Genomic DNA, 18171 nt, shown 5'->3' with positions numbered 1-18171 from the left:
TTTCATGTAGTAATACTAGTACACCTAATCTACTCCTCATTGTAGCATTAATGGTTCATCACAGGTCATCACAGGTCAACAAACAAATACAAATAACAAACAGTTAGCTATGCTGAGTACGTACTAAAACATTGAGATAATATACAAAACATAATCAGAACAATAAGAATCGTTCCTAGATATAATAGTACGATAGTATTACATTTATTATTTTTATAATTTAGTTGGCAACGAATGGGCACCGTCATCTTACTAGAATCATACGGGCTACTTAATCTTTAATAGACAACTTGGTCTAGTAGATGAGATGTAAATACGGTTTTGTTTCGTCCCAAGTCTATCACCTTAGTATGCATAGCCCCAAGATCGTATAGAACCTTCCGCCTATTTGAGTTAGCAAAATGCATAAGGACATTATTGTCGTCACAGTAGGCCTTTGTAGGATTGTAGAACAAGTCTCGGACTCCCCCATTGTTCATTACTTGTAGGGAGTGCAACTACAAGTTTATTGCCAAATTCATTTCTTTGTATTGTCCATTCACACAACATTAAATATGTAATCATTTAATGTTCTTTCTTAGATATATTTTGCTCAATTCTTTAAAATCTTGTAACATCCTTGCTACACCATAAATCAAAAGATATCAATCCAATACTTTTCATGCTTGTGATACGATAAAATTACGCATTTATAAAACAATGCAATCCAATTCACAAGTCATACAATCAGGATATACATACAGATTTCCAATCCATTTCATGCTACCAAACAATCTCATCAATCTCAATCATACAATTGTTCCCTATCATGATTCTAGGTTCCGATGAAAGAATTCATAACCTAACATGATACTAACATATGCAACTGAACTAATTCGTGTACTTACCTTGTAATGAAGAATCTTCATTGACTATTTAAACTATTCGCTTATGAAATTGAAACCTTATCGAATTATGAAATATTTTAGTGCTACGTCCTTGATATTATTAACATAAAACAACGTGACTAACTATATAAAACTTAGTGTTTCGAAATATAAAAATAACCAATCTTGTTGACTTCTTTTTTTTTCATAATTCTATTGAAACTAACCTCTTTTAAAAACTAATAACAATGTCCAAATCTGATTTTAGTTAGCTTATAATATGTTTATTCATAATAACAAAAACTTAACCCACTATGCCCAAGTCTTATAAAATCGAATTTGAATAATAAAATTACCATAAGAACTACCAATATGATTATAAATTTGATTTTCTTTACTTAATTTATAAGTTGCTAGTCTTTACAAATTCATTCAAATTACAACTAAATCAAATTACATTAAAATTAAAAAATCAGATTATACAATATAAAGTAATAAAAGAGAAGTTTATATTATTATATTATTTTTTTTATACCGAACAATCTCGCCGGCGTCAATCACCAGCGACGCACAACCGCTCGAGCCTCGCGCGCGACAATTCGCAAGCCACACACACGATCGCAAACACGACTCGTCGCCTCGCCTCGAGTCTCACACACCCTCGCTTCACACACCCCCCTCGAGCACCACATTGTCGCCTACCTTGCGCGACCATAACACACGCGCACACCAAGCACGACGCTCACCTTCGAGCGTTCGCACAGCAGCAGCGACGATTCGTCGCTCGTCACGCAAACACAGAGTCGCACAGTCGACACTCGCACACACACCACCTCACACACTCGACGCTCTCCCTCGACACACCGTACTCGCTTCGCGCGACTTCGCACGACTTCGCCCTCGACTTCACGTCGCAAAGCCCCTTCTCGCACACTGCACACACATACAACACTCGATTATGCGGACGAAGCTCCGATAAAAGGGAGGAGAAGGGGGTCAAGGGAGAAGAAGGGATGACAGAGAAAATTCTTTTAAGGGAGGAGTGAGGGAAAACGACTGTAGAAAGGTTAGGGTTTCTTTTGCTGATTTTTTTATAGGGTGGTAAACCTAAGTTTAATAGGACTTGTTCCCAAATCAACTTCTTGTTTCTTATTTTATTTATTTCGAAAATCAAATAAAACCAAACCATAAAATAATTAGCTATACTAAGTAGGTTGCATAATTAAGTTAAAATTGTAGATTTACTCACACTGTATTGTTTTTTGTAAATAATATGAAAATATTTTTTCGATTATATTCTTTATATTTTCTTATTTATAAAAAATAACTCTAAAAAATACGAAGTATTACAGTAGGCCATAGTTAGAGTTAGTAAGTAATAAGTGGTATTATTTTATTTGGAGGAGAAAGAATGTGGGTTAATAGTTAAAAAGTAAAATGATTAAAATAATAGTGGATCATATCTCAAAATAGAAGTGTAAGAGGATTATGGAACACATAAAAAAAGAAAATTTAAAGAGTATTTCGGGACGGAGGGAGTATATATTACTGTCATCGGTTGTTGATCTCGAATTTACCCCTAGCTTATCCATGAGAGTTTATCATTAGGTTGTTATGTTTCCTAATTCCTGCTTCTGCTTAGCCAGAAAAAGATGGTATCACCTGATGAATTCAGATTAATAGAATACAGAAGAAAGCACATTATCTCATGTTTTTATTTCATTCCATTTATGTTTTACTTTTTCTTAAAGCTTATGGTAAATCAAGTTAGCCGTTATGGTGTCCTATAAAAGAAGCCTCTAGTTGAAGCTTTTGTAGTTCAGGTTGATGAGAATGGTGTTGTATTCTGCTTTCATGGTCTCTAGGAGATTGGTCTTATAGTAGTATCTGGCCGTTTTCTTTATTTATTTGACTTGCAAACCTGACTGGTTATACTTGTGCAAGGTGTTAGTTCAGTTTGTTTTATTTTACCAACTAAAAAAAATGAGGCCTTTACAAGTGAAGAAAATCTAAGAGAAATCAAGAAAAAGCTAAAAGTATAATCCATTAGGAGCGATTCCACTAACACTGGATCTATTGATATTGATACTATTATTGTCATCGGTTGTTGATCTCGAATTTACCCCTAGCTTATCCATGAGAGTTTATCATTAGGTTGTTATGTTTCCTAATTCCTGCTTCTGCTTAGCCAGAAAAAGATGGTATCACCTGATCAATTCAGATTAATAGAATACGGAAGAAAGCACATTATCTCATGTTTTTATTTCATTCCATTTATGTTTTACTTTTTCTTAAAGCTTATGGTAAATCAAGTTAGCCGTTATGGTATCCTATAAAAGAAGCCTCTAGTTGAAGCTTTTGTAGTTCAGGTTGATGAGAATGGTGTTGTATTCTGCTTTCATGGTCTCTAGGAGATTGGTCTTATAGTAGTATCTGGCCGTTTTCTTTATTTATTTGACTTGCAAACCTGACTGGTTATACTTGTGCAAGGTGTTAGTTCAGTTGGTTTTATTTTACCAACTAAAAAAAATGAGGCCTTTACAAGTGAAGAAAATCTAAGAGAAATCAAGAAAAAGCTAAAAGTATAATCCATTAAGAGCGATTCCACTAACACTGGATCTATTGATATTGATACTCAAAAACTCTTTCAAGTAGTACTGGAAACCTCCAAGAGGATCGGAATTCTCAAGGGTACAATGGTATATGCTAGAACCCAAGTAAAACTTATCCTGTTAAAGGTAGCACTTCCGCTATTCAACATGGGTTTCATCCAAGCTCTGGCCAATAATTGCCTCCCTAGTTCCTCCATTTCAAATTAAAAGTTAATTTGGTTAGCAAAGTCTTCAAAGAGCGGGTTTGATAGTCGGACATTCAATTTAGTTAAGTAGGTAGTACAAAAAATATAGTTAAGTAGATAGTACAGAAAGTAGAAAAAAAATCTAAAAAGTTTGCAACCACCGTATTTTGGTTATTATTTTGTCGGAAGCCACCACTTGCCAGAATTCGATAGTTGACTTCAGTTATCCAGCTTTGATCATCACTTGCACCATATTTTCCAGATTTCACCCCATTTCTTCTTCCATCTTCCTATAAAAATCACAATTGAAAAATGCAGGAACTCTTCAAAAAATTCCAACACAGACAAAGTAGAGGAGAGAGAAGGGACGAGCAAAAGAGTAGTTGTGAGCTAAGCCTTGTTGATATTGTTTGATAAATAGATTTAAGTATAAAATTATGATTGTGAATTGAGGATTAAGAAAATTCATATGACACGAACAACGAATTGCGGAAACAAGACCAACAGCAACGCTAGCAAGCGGTGATGAGGATGAGGCTCCGACCATTAGAAGAAAGTGTCGGTAAGGTCTGCCAATAGATAGGGAAAGCGAGAGATCTAAGGGAGAGAATGCTAACAGAAGAAAGGAGGAGCGAAAGTAGAAAGGAAAAAAAAAAAGAGGTTCAAAGATTCAATGCCTAGAAAGTTGGGTTAACTACCAAATTCTAACAAGTAGTGGCTTCCCACCAAAAACAGAACCAAAAAATTGGTTACATGTTCGGTTTTTTTTAAAAAAAAGTGCGTGTAAAAGGCAATTTCCGACAAATTTTCCAATAAGTTGATTAGAATACAATCTAAGATACATAATTATAAAATAATAAACAAAAGTTACGTAAAATAAGTTAGATATACCGTTCGGCCAACCAGAATAGTTCTTTTAAATAATCCTGACACAAGACTTAGTTTTCCAATCACGGAGAGGGATAATTTCTAAGAGTAGTTTGTATGAGGGCAACCCATTGATCCAAAAGGAAAATAATAGGGCAAGTGAAACAATTGATTTAGCACAAGGGACAAAATATATGAAAACGTAAAGCTAATAAATCAACCGAAACTAAGTGCTAAATTTTTTAGAAAAATCCAGATTCACTACACTTTCTAATTTCAATACTAACAGTAATCTTGGATTGAAGTTGTATACCAGCCATGTAATAAATAATAAACCAACATTGTTTACACTGAAATTTACTAACCTCAAAATCTATTTGATTAGCCAAACCTTTTACCTTAAAATTAATCAACATAGCACAAATTATGTCCCTCTCCAAAGTTTCTCGTAAGACTCAACAGTATCATGCAACAAAACTTATGCTAAGCTTGGTTCGCCACTCAAAAGCAATTCTTAAAGTGAACAATATTGTTAAAGCATAGCTGGATCAGGGAGAAATTGGGACACAAAGGCTCATGATGTTCCTGTAAGTTGTAGCTGATCCTCGTTACCTACTTACTACATCTACACAAAATGAGATCCACGAATCAAGTTCAAACGCGCATGGATCTTCGTTGAATACCCCTGTACAGGCTACAGCTTCCTATCACGGGTCCTGAGAGGCAATAGAGCTTGCTACTTTCAGGAATGTAAAATTCGTCTTTACAGTTTTCCCTCTCCAGCACTCTTTCATAACATTAACTCCTTTAGCTTGCATCTGTCAAGAAAAAAACATTTTTCAGGAAAACAGAAAATAACAAGATATCTAAACATGAACTCTCTAATTTCAAGGTGGCTATTTCAAACATTCAGCATAATTTACAAGGCATGAAAATATAATTAAAACCACTATCTCCATGACCCTCAACTTCTCCACTCAAAAAATCATCTATACACTAAAGGAGGTTCACAAACATGATTAGAGGCACACGTATTACAGAGTACAGAGGAGGAAGAAACAGGAGTGGGATGTGGCTAGTCTTGCATAGGGGCGCATGCATTGTATCATTGTTACTTATTCAAGCCCAGAACATTCTGTTAAGCACAAACTTTCTAAGGGTCTACTCATCTAGGTCGTCATTGTTCTATAATTGCCATAACAAACTGGGAGCTACATAGAACACACCTGCCAGATACACTATATTGCAAAACACACAACCAGCCAATATAGCTAATGTTTTACGAATTTCTCAGATCAAATCAAAACTTCTTCCACATCTCATAATATAAGGCATTTAGGTTATAGTGCACACATTCAAATGCAGAAAAGAGAAGGCAAATCGACACCATACTCTCTTCATAGACATTGAAATTAAGTGGTGACAAGCGGAAAGAGAAGGACAATACTAGAAATATTCTTATTTTTAACTAGGACAACTTGTATAACAGACAAAATTATTATATGCATGATACAATGACACTAACGGCCCATTTGGTAGTCGTTAATAAATTGCGGTAATGGGAATGAATTTTAAGTGTAATTTTATTAGGGAAGCACGCCTAAAATCTCCATGGGGATGTATTTTTTCTCCATGGGCAAGCAATCTCACCTATAAACTTGTGTTTTTGTCTCCAAGGGGAAGCAATTGTCATTACCACTTATTACCACCTACAAGGTGGTATTGGATGGGAATGAAAATTCAAGAATGAAAGTGGACACTTTAGGATAAATTAGCATTACCATGGGAATGAACAATGATATTTCTCACAAATTTACACACAAATTCATTCCCATTACCACCATTTATAACCAACTACCAAACGGGCCGTAAATATTCGTGTGGCTCATTGCATATCATGCCTTACAAAATGAATTACGACAACATGTAATACTCCCTCCATCATTAACCTAAAAATTGAAAATATATAGCATGCCGAATTTGTGAGAAAAAAAACAGGTTAATGTCATATTACTCTCTCACCACTATACTCTCTTAACAATAATACTATCACCGCTATCATTGTCAGTTTTCACTAAATACAATTACTACTACTATAGCATTACAATATTACACAACACAATACTTGATACTATTACTGTCACATTATTACTATAGATGCCTTTTCCGTGAGGCTTATCCCAATGGGGATACCCTTAGATTTCATGGTTTTCATCCGGAAGCCCCCCCTTCACCCTCCTGGGATAGGAGGTGATGCTAACATTACATTCTTACGTTCTTTTTTCTAAAAAAAAGAAAAAAGTGAACTGATGACTTTTTGGAAAAAAAATCCATTGTACTATAGAGAAATTACAATTCTCATTGCTACCTCTTTCCAATGGATTCTTCTTTACAGAAAAAAGCACACTCCTCCAAGATAGGGAAAGAGGTACCAATAAAGCAAAATGTTCTTGAAGAAAGGCTCTTGATCAAAGCCCTTTCCCTAAACTGTGTTGACGATCTTCTTCTCCCTTTCATTCCTCATCCCTTCGCGGGCAAGCAGTTGTCACTCAGGGCCACTCTGTCTATACATTTCAGCATCACCCAAAATGGTAGCAGCAGTTCTGTTCGTTGAGCGCATCAACACCCAACTACCCATCTATTTTGTCAGCCATATGAAATGGCATTTTCTTAGAATTTAGAAGGTCAACTCTTTCTAAGCCTGGGATGATTTTCATCTTCTTTAGAAGAGGGCCCCAATTTTTTTAATTCTTGGTTAAGAGATGCAGGTGGTGAACTGCAAGGCAGGACACCCTCGCTCTTTCGGGCAGGGGAGGGCTGGGGATATTTTTACAGTGTCGTGCGTTCGAGAAAGAAAAAAGAGCCGCTTATTCAGATAAGCTCGTTATGAAGACCTTTACTCACCAAGACAGATTATTACCCTACTTGGACAACATAGAATAAGAGAGATGTACCAAAAAGTAAGAGAGTAATACTAGAAAGTCAGAGAGAAGTTACAAAAAGTAAGAAAGAGATTGCTTAAAGTGGAGTTCTATGTTAAGCAGACACGGATTGAGTGTCTACTAGGATACGGCTGTCCACGTGTCCGACTCGGCTATTTTTTAGCAAAAGTCAAGTTTTTAGCTTATGAAGTATCCAAGTAAAGTGCCGTGTCGGACACGATACCCCGTTTTTGAGGTAAATGAAGGTATCGGAGTAGCACTGGTTTTCTCCCCACATTCCCTGTAGGAAGAACTAAAGGAAATGGAGGGAGTAGTAATTTACGACATCTTTTTTTTTTTTGAAAGTTGCAAGTCACAAAAAGATCTCTATTGAGTAGGTATTAATTAGGGGAAGTCCACAAAAATTAAATAAATAAACTACAGATTATTCCATTTCAGACAGCACATTAGAAGAAAAGCACGAAAATCTAAGCAGTCAAAATATCAGCAACAGGATAATGCAGGGAGAAAATGATAGAACTTGACCAAATAAAACCAATTAACATCACTCAAGCACGATATTTATATCCCTTTACAGACCATATATTGGCAGCCACAGCTAAAGTAGTTAAAGTAGCTCTTGCATGCCAGAGGCATCAACCACGCACAAGAGGAAGTAAAGCCCGTGCTTCACACATAGAAAACTTTAAGCTAATAAACTAGCTGTTCGAAATTAAATCAACCCTGTATAAATGTTGCTTCATGGCTGTTTCATGCGTCCTCCATGAAATCTATTAGTCTACCTAACTAATAGCTGTCAACAAGATCTGAAATCCAGTACTAAAGAACCTAAATTAAAACACAAATCAACTCTGAAAGGATGAGAAAACTTACAAGCAGCCAACAGTAGACTAATCTGCTTTAGCTTTAGCTCTGATCACCAGACATTTGCCTACGCCCACCACGCGTACCTCGGGCACCCCGACTGCGTGTCGTAGGCCCAACTCCCCGCCCTCTTCTCCCAGCAGTAGAAGGAGCAGAAGCAGAACCGGAAGTAGAAGCTGGAGCAGGGGAACGACCAAGCCTAGCTGCTGCACGCTCCTTGGCTCTCTCCAATAAATTTATTGTTGTTGAGCTTGCTCTGACATGTGAAGGCTGTGTTGCTGCCTGACCAGACATCATATTGGAACCATCTTCTCTGGTAACTGAAGATTCCATGGAAATCATATTTCCTTCAGCCACACCAGAGGTAGCTTCACTAGTGTGATCAGCATCTCCGACAACTTGATCATTGCCATCAGTAGATTTATCTGATTCTTCAGCAACATCTTCAGCAAGTTCCCCTTCTTCACTCTGTTCATTAGTAGTTAGAATTTCAGGAGAATTTGTTTCATTGACCTCTACATTGACAGCAGCTAGAGGATCGTCATCATTCGGAGCTGGTGATGAAATTGAAGCCACAGTTGAATGCTCCAGATGAACTTCAGATGCATCTTGACTTTCCATGATAGCTGTGTCATCTCCACCATCAAGATCTGAACCTTCTGGGAGCATTTCCCCTTCTTCTCTTTCAGTATCATCTGCCATTTGCTGCTGAGCATCTTGCTCAGCCTGCAAATTAGATACTTCATCCAACGTTGTATCGGCATCAATTGGCTTCCCAACATTTTCTTCATCAACCATGTCACTATCTCTCTGTTTATCTGCTGGCTTTTCATCATCTGTGTTATAAGACTCGCCAGACTCCTTTCCCAGTGCTTGAAAAGTTTCAAAATCATCCTTTCCAAAATCAGAAGCTTCCTCAATCAAACCTTGAGGCAAGTCAGCAGCTGCATCCAGTAAATCTTCAACTGTTGGAACAGTTTCAACATTCTCCATAGCAGCAAATGATGCTTGAACGTCCTCTTGAACCGTATCTAAGCCTTTGGACCTTTTAAGAGCAGGTTCAGGCAAATCAGAATTAGAATCTCCAGGCAAAACGGATTCCTCTTGCAGCTCAGATGGAGATGGAGAAGCAGGGCGTTTCCGAATGGGAGGTTCATTGGACACAGGGACAGTGGACTGTGTTGCCACTTCCTGAGCCAAGCTAAGCTTCCCTACATTCTTGCCATCTGACTCTGACATTTCAACATCACGTTGAGGTTCTTCTGATTTAAAAATTCGTCGAACCAACTTTCTCCCCGTTTTTCGTGTTTCAACAGATGATTTAGGCATAAGAACTCTCTTCTCCGTTTGTTCAGTGACTTTTGTGGGTGGAACAGTTGCAGGAGCCATGGAGGATATCATACTAGGAACTTCAGCTGGCAATGCCTGCAAGCTACCAACCACAGATGGAGTTGCATCTGTGGCTAAAGCGTTCGTCACAGAAGCCTGGCTCCCGACATCATTAAAGACTGAATGGGCTTTTCTTTCAAAATTTTCAATAGCCAACACATAAGCTGAGGCCAGATCATCCAAGGTAGCTCCAGACAGAAGCTGAACAGCAGACGTACCCTCCGGAAGGCTGTCCTTTGCATGTTTAAGCTTCTCAAGCTCATCTGAAATCTTCCTCAAGGCCTCCTTATGCTTCACATGTTCATTTTCAAACTTCTTTCTTTCCTGATCAACACTCTTAACTTTTGCAGCAATGATTTTCTCAATGTTCACCCTCTTATCTTTTTCTTTCTTGTTATCTTCTCTCAGTCTTCCCACAGTATTCTCCAAGATCTGTATCCTGGCATCTTTTTCCTTCTCCTTTTCCCTCATTGCTGGGTCAACAGGGGTATCCCCTGTGGATTTTTTATCCTGACGGAGATCTTCCAACTGTTTGAAGACAGCTTGCTTCTCTTTACTAAGTTCTTCCTTCTCCTTGAATAGCAATTCCTTCTCTTTTGTAAGGGAATCCTTTTCTTTTGCCAATGATTCCCTTTCTTTTATTAGAGACTCCTTCTCTTTCAGCAGCAAGTCTTTCTCTTTCAACAATGATTCTTTCTCTTTGGAAAGTGCTTCCTTCTCCCTTAGAAGCATATCAATCTTTCTCTTAAATGGAGCAACAATCTTCTTTTGCCTATCAGTATCTGATTTCAAACTAGCCTCGACTTGAGAAAGGCGGTTTTCCCTTTCAGTCAATTCCAATTTGCTCCGTGAAAGATCTTGCTCTAATTTTGCTGCTGCTTCTTCCTTCTGAGAAACATGCTTTCTCATTTCCTCAATCACAACATTCTTTTCCCTAAGACTGACCTGTAGCTGCTCCACCTCACTTCTTAACCGATTATAGTCCTCTAGATCAATGTTTTTGGATCTTTCAACCAAATCGGAAACTCTCCTCTCCAAACACTCCTTCTCATTCCTCTGCAGTTCAATCTCTTTCCTGAGGGCTTCAGATTCAAGCTCTCTCTCTCTAAGAAGGTTCTGCATATTCTCAGCCTCAACTTTAGCATTTTGCACAACTTCACGCATTTTCTGGCACTCCTCAAAGTTATACTTGTTCTCCTCTCTAAGTTGCATATTGCTCTCCCGCAGCAAGTTCATTTCACTCACCTGAAGTTTCAAGGCCTTAAACTCATCGTCTGTGAACATCTTGTTTCTTGAATTTGCACGCTCTGCACTAAGTGATGCATCTGCTTCCTCAGATGACTTCAGAGCTCTCTCAAGCTGGGACTGCAGACGAAGTTTCTCCTATTTCCACCAGAAAATCATAAATTGTTCAGAAATGAAAATGACTAGCCACTATATGCTTAAAACAAGAGTTGATGATGCAAAAAAAATCAATCAAGAATTTTAACAACTGAACAAGAGGTTGATGAGAATTTGTCACAGGCAAACCTGTTTCAACAATGAGATCTCAGTTTCTGCAATTTCCTTAGAGCGCCGGAGATAGCTAACCACACTCTGCAAGCCAGCATCACTTTGAGAGTCGGCACTTGTACCTGGAAAAGATACATCACCATCTTTTCCAGCCAATTTCATGTGCATTGCTTCAAGTTGACAATGCAGAATTTTATTTTGTTCATTAACTTCATCATACTTCTTCGCAACTTCAGACTGTGACTTCTCCATCTCCAACTTCTCCACATCCCACTTAGCCTTGAGCTCACAATTTTCAGATTGGTAAGCAGCAACTGTTTTTCGTAGTTCAGATGCTTCCTCCTGAAGTGAAGCCAAAGCTTGTGATGTCTTTGTAAGCTCCTGGATAGTTTCAGATTGCAAAATAACCTGTCTTTCATAATTGCCTTGAGATGCAACTGCTCGTTGGTGCTCCCTCTCCAAATCATCTTTCAAAACAGTAACCTGAACCTCCAAAGCCCCAAGCTGAGATATTTTATTTGAGGTTTCTTCCTTCAACCTGTTAATCTCTGTGAAAGCGGATGCAAGAGCTTCATCTTTCTGGGCAGCTGCAGAAGCAGCTTCTTCGATCTTCAAACTAGATTCCTTATCAAGTTCATGAACCCGGTCTCTGAGCGACTGGATCTCTGCTTCAAGGGTCTTCTTCATCTGTTCGGCTTCATTCTTAAAATTGTCATGAGCACTCTCCATCTGCTTTAAAGCAGCTTCATTCACTTCTGCAATGCTCTTATACTGAAGCATGTGATCTTTACTGGCTTGAGCTTCTGCTTTCAAGCGTTCGATCTCTTCCTTTGCATCCCCTAAAATGTCGCCTGCTGAAGATGGTTTAACCCCACCATCCTGCTCAGCAGCCTTACCTTCCGGAGATTTCATGGTCCTTTCAAGATCAGCATATCTTGCCTCAGACACAGCAGCCCTGGCCTCAGCAGCTGTAACCGCCTGCAATGCTGCTGCTAATTCTTTACCCATATTTTCAACTTGTCTCATGGCATCTTTTATAGTGTGCTCACGGTCAAGTGAAAGAGTTCGGACGTTGTTCCTTTCTTCCTGAAGCTCCTCCTTGGCCTCAGCCCATTCTCTTTCAATCTGCTTTATGTACTCTTCCTGCTTCTTCCTCTCTTCAGCTCTGGTTTCCTCCCGAGCTTGCTCTGTGCTTTGTATGGTATCCAAAGTAGCTTGGAGCCGATACACCCTCTGAGACAAATCTTGAACTTCAGCATGAGCTCTTTTCTCAGAATTCACAAGCAAATCCTTTTCACGTTTCAGAATAGAGCTCTCCATGTTCAACTTTCGTGAGAGTTCCTCGGCTGCGTTCACAGATTCAGCGTTTGCCCGCAGCTTCTTCTGGTAGTCAACTATGAGCTGAGAGAACTCAATATTCCGTGCTAAGACTCCATTCATTTCCTCCCTTTGATGATCATATTCTTTCATAAACCTCTCAAGTTTCTCTTGGGCAAAATTGGCTTCCAAGGCAAACTTATCTCTCTCAGAACGTAAGGATATGATCTCAGCTTTGCGGCTAGCTAACTCATCTTCAAGGCATCTCACACGTTCGCTGGTCTGCTCTTGAACCTTCTTAGTGGCTTCCTGGGAGCCTTCTAGAAGCAGCATGAAGTCTTTCCTACCATCTGTTGGAAGCGCCTCAGTCGACTGAGATTGGGAAGAGCGCATTCTATGTTCCTCCTCGTACAATCTCCTGTACATAGCCACAGATGAGTGCAATGACTCAATCATTTGTCCTTGCTCTTCAGCTCTTTGTAGGACTGCATAAACTCTTGAGGCAGCCTCCTCCTTGTGCTTCTGGAGCTCCTCCTCATATTGTTCCTTTAGCTGATGTTCCTTATTCTCAATATCATCAGAAAAGCTTCGTACTAAACTGCGAAGCTTAGCATTTTGCTCAACCAATCCTTTTATATCCTTGATAGAGAGCAGGTTCTCGGAAATAACCTTCTGAGTGCCAGATTCATCATCACTTTCAGACAAAGGTACAGCAATATCTTCCCCCATATAATCATGGCTTTTAAGTCCACAACGCAATTGAACATCACGGCATTCTTTTAAAAGGAGGGCAACCTGAGTCTGAAGATCCTTGATCTCCTTTTGGGCATAATTATTCTCACGTTCACGCTTCTTCAAGTCTGCCTTCAGTTCGCGGATAAGTTTCTCTATATTAGCTTGCTCAGAGAGAGATTGTTGCAACTTCTGATTCATGAAAGCATAAGCTTCAGCCATCCTTTCATGTTCTTCTCGTTCATCCAAGATAACAGAAGCCTTTTCCTCTATTTCAAGAAGAACTCTCTCCAGAATTGCTTGTGTTTGCTTTCTTCCCAGCTGCTCATGCCGCAATGCATCTGCAGCTTCCTGATACCTGGCATACATTTTGGCTAAACTCCAGCCTTCTCGGAGCAGAGATGCTGCAAGTGCTGTTCCTGAGATACCTGTTAAGCAAACAACATTCCAGTCAGTATGTAGGATACTCTACAACATAATGAAACAGACTGAGTATGAGGAATGACAATTCTTCACCAAGAAATGCACAATTAACATAATCAGATAGAATCGCCGATGCAAAAACAATAAATCAAGAATGACAACTGTCATAGCACTTCAAATTTGGATAATATGTCAGCGTCCTCACTACACATCACTTCAGAAAAGATTATCTAAGAAGCTACTGGAGACAATAACCAAAAACCAAACTGTATGCAGATCTATCAATCTTGTGTGTCTTTACCATGAGTGGCCAGGCCATGCGCCTTGCGCCTCTCATAAGGCTGCAGGAAGTGTGCGCCTTGCGACAACTCTCTTTCGCCTCCCTTGTCAGCTGTGTTCTGCAATGCGCCTATACTCGCCTAGCGCTTTTAAAAAACTAAGATGAACACAGTTCTCATATGTGGAACAAAATATGATAGGGTGGGCACGGAATAAAGAAAAGTGGAGTCCTTTCTGGCTCAAAGCAGATACCATATTACATGATAGTATTAATAATAGATCGTATACACATAAACTGAAACGAGTGCAACTTAGATGAACTGTGTGAAAACAAAATTCGTCTTCTCTAAAAATTTAAGATAAGGTTGCTCCTTCCAAAATCACCGGCATAGTGTCATGGTCTTATACTCCCACAGTTGTACACCCAAATCTTCATGAATCAACAGCTATATGCAATATCTTCAACATAGGCTCCAGGTCACTTTTGCAACAAAATAAGTTAAGTACTTACTTTTCCAAAATCTTTCAGCACACTAGGGACCCAGAATTGGATCAAATGAGTAAATTGCAGATAGACTAGTAGACAAATTTATCTCAATATGAAACATAAGAAAATGACGGAGTGATACCTGCTGGGACATGAGGTACAATTGCAAGATTATCTCCAGCATTATCGTTTGTGTTAGCATTATACATAAAGGATTCGGTGGTAAAACTGCTCAATGGAAGAATATCCATCTCATTGGCTCTCCTACTTGACTCCAGTTCAGCCTCACATTTTTCAAGTTTCTCCTTCAACTCTGCAGACACCTTTTCTGCCTCCTTCCTAGCAACATTTTCCTTCTCAAGCTTGTCTTTGTAATCACTTTCCACTTGACTTAAATGAGTTTCTAAAGCCTTGATCACGCCCTCCAAATCCCCGGCCTTTTTGGACCACTCCTCAGAACTCTCCTTGTACAGATCAGCAAGTCTAGAAACTGTTGAGACTTCTGCTGAATATCGTTGTTCAGAAGCAGAAGCGTCATCTCTGGCTGAACATAACTCCCGATGCAAAGATTCCAACTTCGATTCTAGCTCTCTCACCCTTTCCTTGTGCCTACTCAAGGAAGTAGAACATTCGTTGTACTGCTTCTCCATATCAGCCAATTTCATCGAAAATTCAGCCTCCATTTCTGCACTTCTCCCACGCTGCTGCAGCAGACTTTCAACTTTCGCGGTTAATTCATCATTGAGCCAAATGTTATGCTTCTGAATAAGCTCTTTCTCCTGCAACAGTTTGTCAGAATTAGCCCTACATCGCACCAACTCTGCCTCAAGCTCACTCAGCCTAGCTTCCCTCTGAGCAACACGATCTGCCGATCCGGTGATCTTGTCAATGTAGCTCTTGATTGTAGCATTCTTCTCACTGATCTCAGCATCCTTCAACCCTACCAACTCCACCACTTGCCTTTTGGAATTTTTCAGCTCCTTCACTTCCATTGACAGTCTTTCAATCTCCCCATCTTTTTCAATCTAAATCAATTATGCAAAAATCAAGCAAAATGAGAAAATGTCCTCAACCAATGGCAACTGCTCATAACATAATAAAATCCAAAGCAACCCTTCTCTGTACAAAAATATTAAGAAACAAAAAGTACAACTACAAATGAATCCTTCAGTAGCTAGTTACCATTTCGAGATACATCCAAGCGGGAAAACATAAAAATATCCTCAGTACAAGTAAAATCCAAATCCTAGCCATTGATAACTTAACAGAACATAATCATATTTGCGCTGCCAGAAAATAAAAAAAAAGATCAATTGCTCATAAGATGTCTGCAATTCACGCCCTGCATTAGCAACATATGCACTCGAATATAAATCCACTGCGCTCTTGAACTATAGAACCCTAAATTATGGCTTCAATATCCACTAAAATACTGTTTACTACTACTATTTCTCAAACTTGCTATAACTACAACCATTTGCCAAACCCTAATGAAAGACGCTTAGCAACTTCGCAAAAGAAAACAACTAGATTCAATAACAAATACAAACCAAATCTCACAAACATTCAAACATAAACAATCAGAATTACAAAAAGAAATGAATGATTTAACTTACGAATTTGAGATGAAGCTGGTGTTTATCAGACTGAACTTGCGCAAGTTCCGAAACTCGTTGCTGAAGATTAGAATCAAGCTGAGTGCAACGAGACTCAAGGGCGGCGAACTCAGAGGAGAGAGAAAGGTACTTATGTTCGAGAAGAGAGCAAGTTTGCTCGGCAGTAATGGCGGCGGCATCAGCTTCAGCTTTAACGGTTTCGAGATTGGAGAAAAGGTCTCGAATGTAGGAATCTGCCTTCTCCACCACCGCAGAAGCGTCGCCGGAGATTTTGATGCGCTCGAATTCGTCGTCGGAGAGAAATAACGGCATGATTGCTGTGGAATTTGGGCGTGATGTGAAAATTAGGGTTTGAGAAGGTTGTTGTTTGAGGGTAAGACGGTTAGAGATTGCGTTCAGGGTTTTCTCCAGGATCAAACATTTGCAGGGCGTTTGTTTTGTGGGAAATGGAGGGGAGAGAGAGAGCGGGGGGAATAAGTGAGAGGGTTTGGGAAGGGGAGATTTTTGAAAGATGATTTTATTTGTGTTATTTTAAGAGAGCGCAGTGCTTGGAAGATCTTTACTCTCCTAAGCAAATATGGTGGTGTGGTGATCCGGTCTACTCAGGTCGAGTTGGGTTAAGTATACGATCATGTGTGTACTTATATATGGTAAATTTAGTCGTAATTTTTGTGATAGAGTTAATTATAAAGCTATAGTACGAGAATTATATTTAAGTTATTGATTTCACGTTTTTCACTAAATATGAAATTACAATCCTCTCACTATAATTTTGAGTCCTCCTATATGATAATTGTTTTATCACCAACTCTACATGTGATACATCTAGGACAAGAGTCTTCAACCTCTAGATGTTTGTCAAGAGTGTCTAGAAAGAGAAACTCTAAAAATGTGTCCAAGTTACAACTATATGAGAGTATTTCTCATGCAATGATAAATTTAAGAGGAAGAGTCTTATGATTAATGTGTCAAACTTGCTTCTTGAGGGTTGCTTCATTCAACACTATAGTATTTCAGAAACTCATAAATCGAAAACATTTGATTTTATAAAGGTAACCCCACCTTGATGTGAGATCAAGCATCATTTCTATGTTTAATTGGCTTTCTTAGGTTGTTGCATGGTTTTACTTTACTCTTAAAGTGAAGGTTTTACGTGTAACCAAAAAGATGTCTTAATTGTTATGTTAGTTAAAGTAGTTGAGTTGTTTTAGTATGCTAGTTGCAATAAGGTCCGAAATTCCTAGCTTGTTTCGGTTCTTGTGAGTCTTAGTTGTCAAAAGTTGTATTTAGGAAAGTACCCTTAAAGCATGAGATGTGTGAAGCGTGCGAGGGTGTGTCCTTGCTGTCGTGTGGGTTATTATATTTAAGGAAAGATTTGCACATTTTTGCCTAAGCTAGTGTTTCCTTAAAGTTATAGCTAGATTCTAAGCTTGGATTAAAAGGAAACTTTCCTAAAATTGCTATCGCTTGACCGTGGTTTGTAGTAGTCTTGGAGAGCAAGGTTTTCTTGTTTCTTCTATTATAAATAAAGGGTGCCTAGCCTCCTAAAGAGGTAGAGTTTATGTTGAGAAAAAGAAAGTGCATGATTTGCATAAGTTGAGCGCAAGCTGACTCTAGGTTTCCGAGTAGTAAACCTAAATCAAACAATCGAGACTTGTTTGACCATACTCTTAACTGTGACATAAGATTAATATCCCCCAGTTTCATAGCTAATTCGTTCAACATTAACAAAACCACAAAAAGTTCGAAAAACAGCCACGAAAATCATATCACACCTCTTCCACTAAATTTTACGTAGCTTAATCATTCAACCCATTAGGAAAGGGTGTTGTAGTATTTGATTAATGCGGAACAAATCAATTAAATAGTATAAACGAAAAAAGCAATAAAGAAGATAAATAAGAGGAGTCCACTCATGGTATACCCGGGTGTACCATGCTCATGGTACACCCGGGGGCATTTTTGTAATTAATTGTACGCTAGTAATTTCGGGGCAATAAATGACAAAAAGCAAAAATCTGAATCCAATTCTTCTTTTTTGCTCATTTTTCTCAATTTTTGCTCACCAGAAAAATCTGAT

At 38.7% G+C, this 18171-nt stretch overlaps 1 protein-coding gene across 1 annotated transcript; it reads right to left on the bottom strand.

The window, feature by feature from the left end:
- Positions 1–4813: 4813 nt before the first annotated feature.
- LOC104883026 (nuclear-pore anchor) lies at positions 4814–16656 on the bottom strand. The gene is made up of 5 exons (XM_010667465.4): positions 16092–16656; positions 14618–15500; positions 11256–13714; positions 8346–11108; positions 4814–5348 (listed from the first exon to the last, which is right to left on the bottom strand). The coding sequence occupies exons 1-4, from the start codon at positions 16401–16403 to the stop codon at positions 8379–8381; spliced, it is 6384 nt and encodes a 2127-aa protein (XP_010665767.2). The 5' UTR covers positions 16404–16656; the 3' UTR covers positions 4814–5348; positions 8346–8378.
- Positions 16657–18171: the final 1515 nt, after the last annotated feature.

This window comes from Beta vulgaris, chromosome 8, assembly GCF_026745355.1.
Source record: "Beta vulgaris subsp. vulgaris cultivar EL10 chromosome 8, EL10.2, whole genome shotgun sequence".
Taxonomy (NCBI): Eukaryota; Viridiplantae; Streptophyta; class Magnoliopsida; order Caryophyllales; family Amaranthaceae; genus Beta; species Beta vulgaris.
The sequence above is the reverse complement of the archived record's forward strand: the minus strand, read 5'-3'. Positions and strand labels throughout refer to the sequence as shown.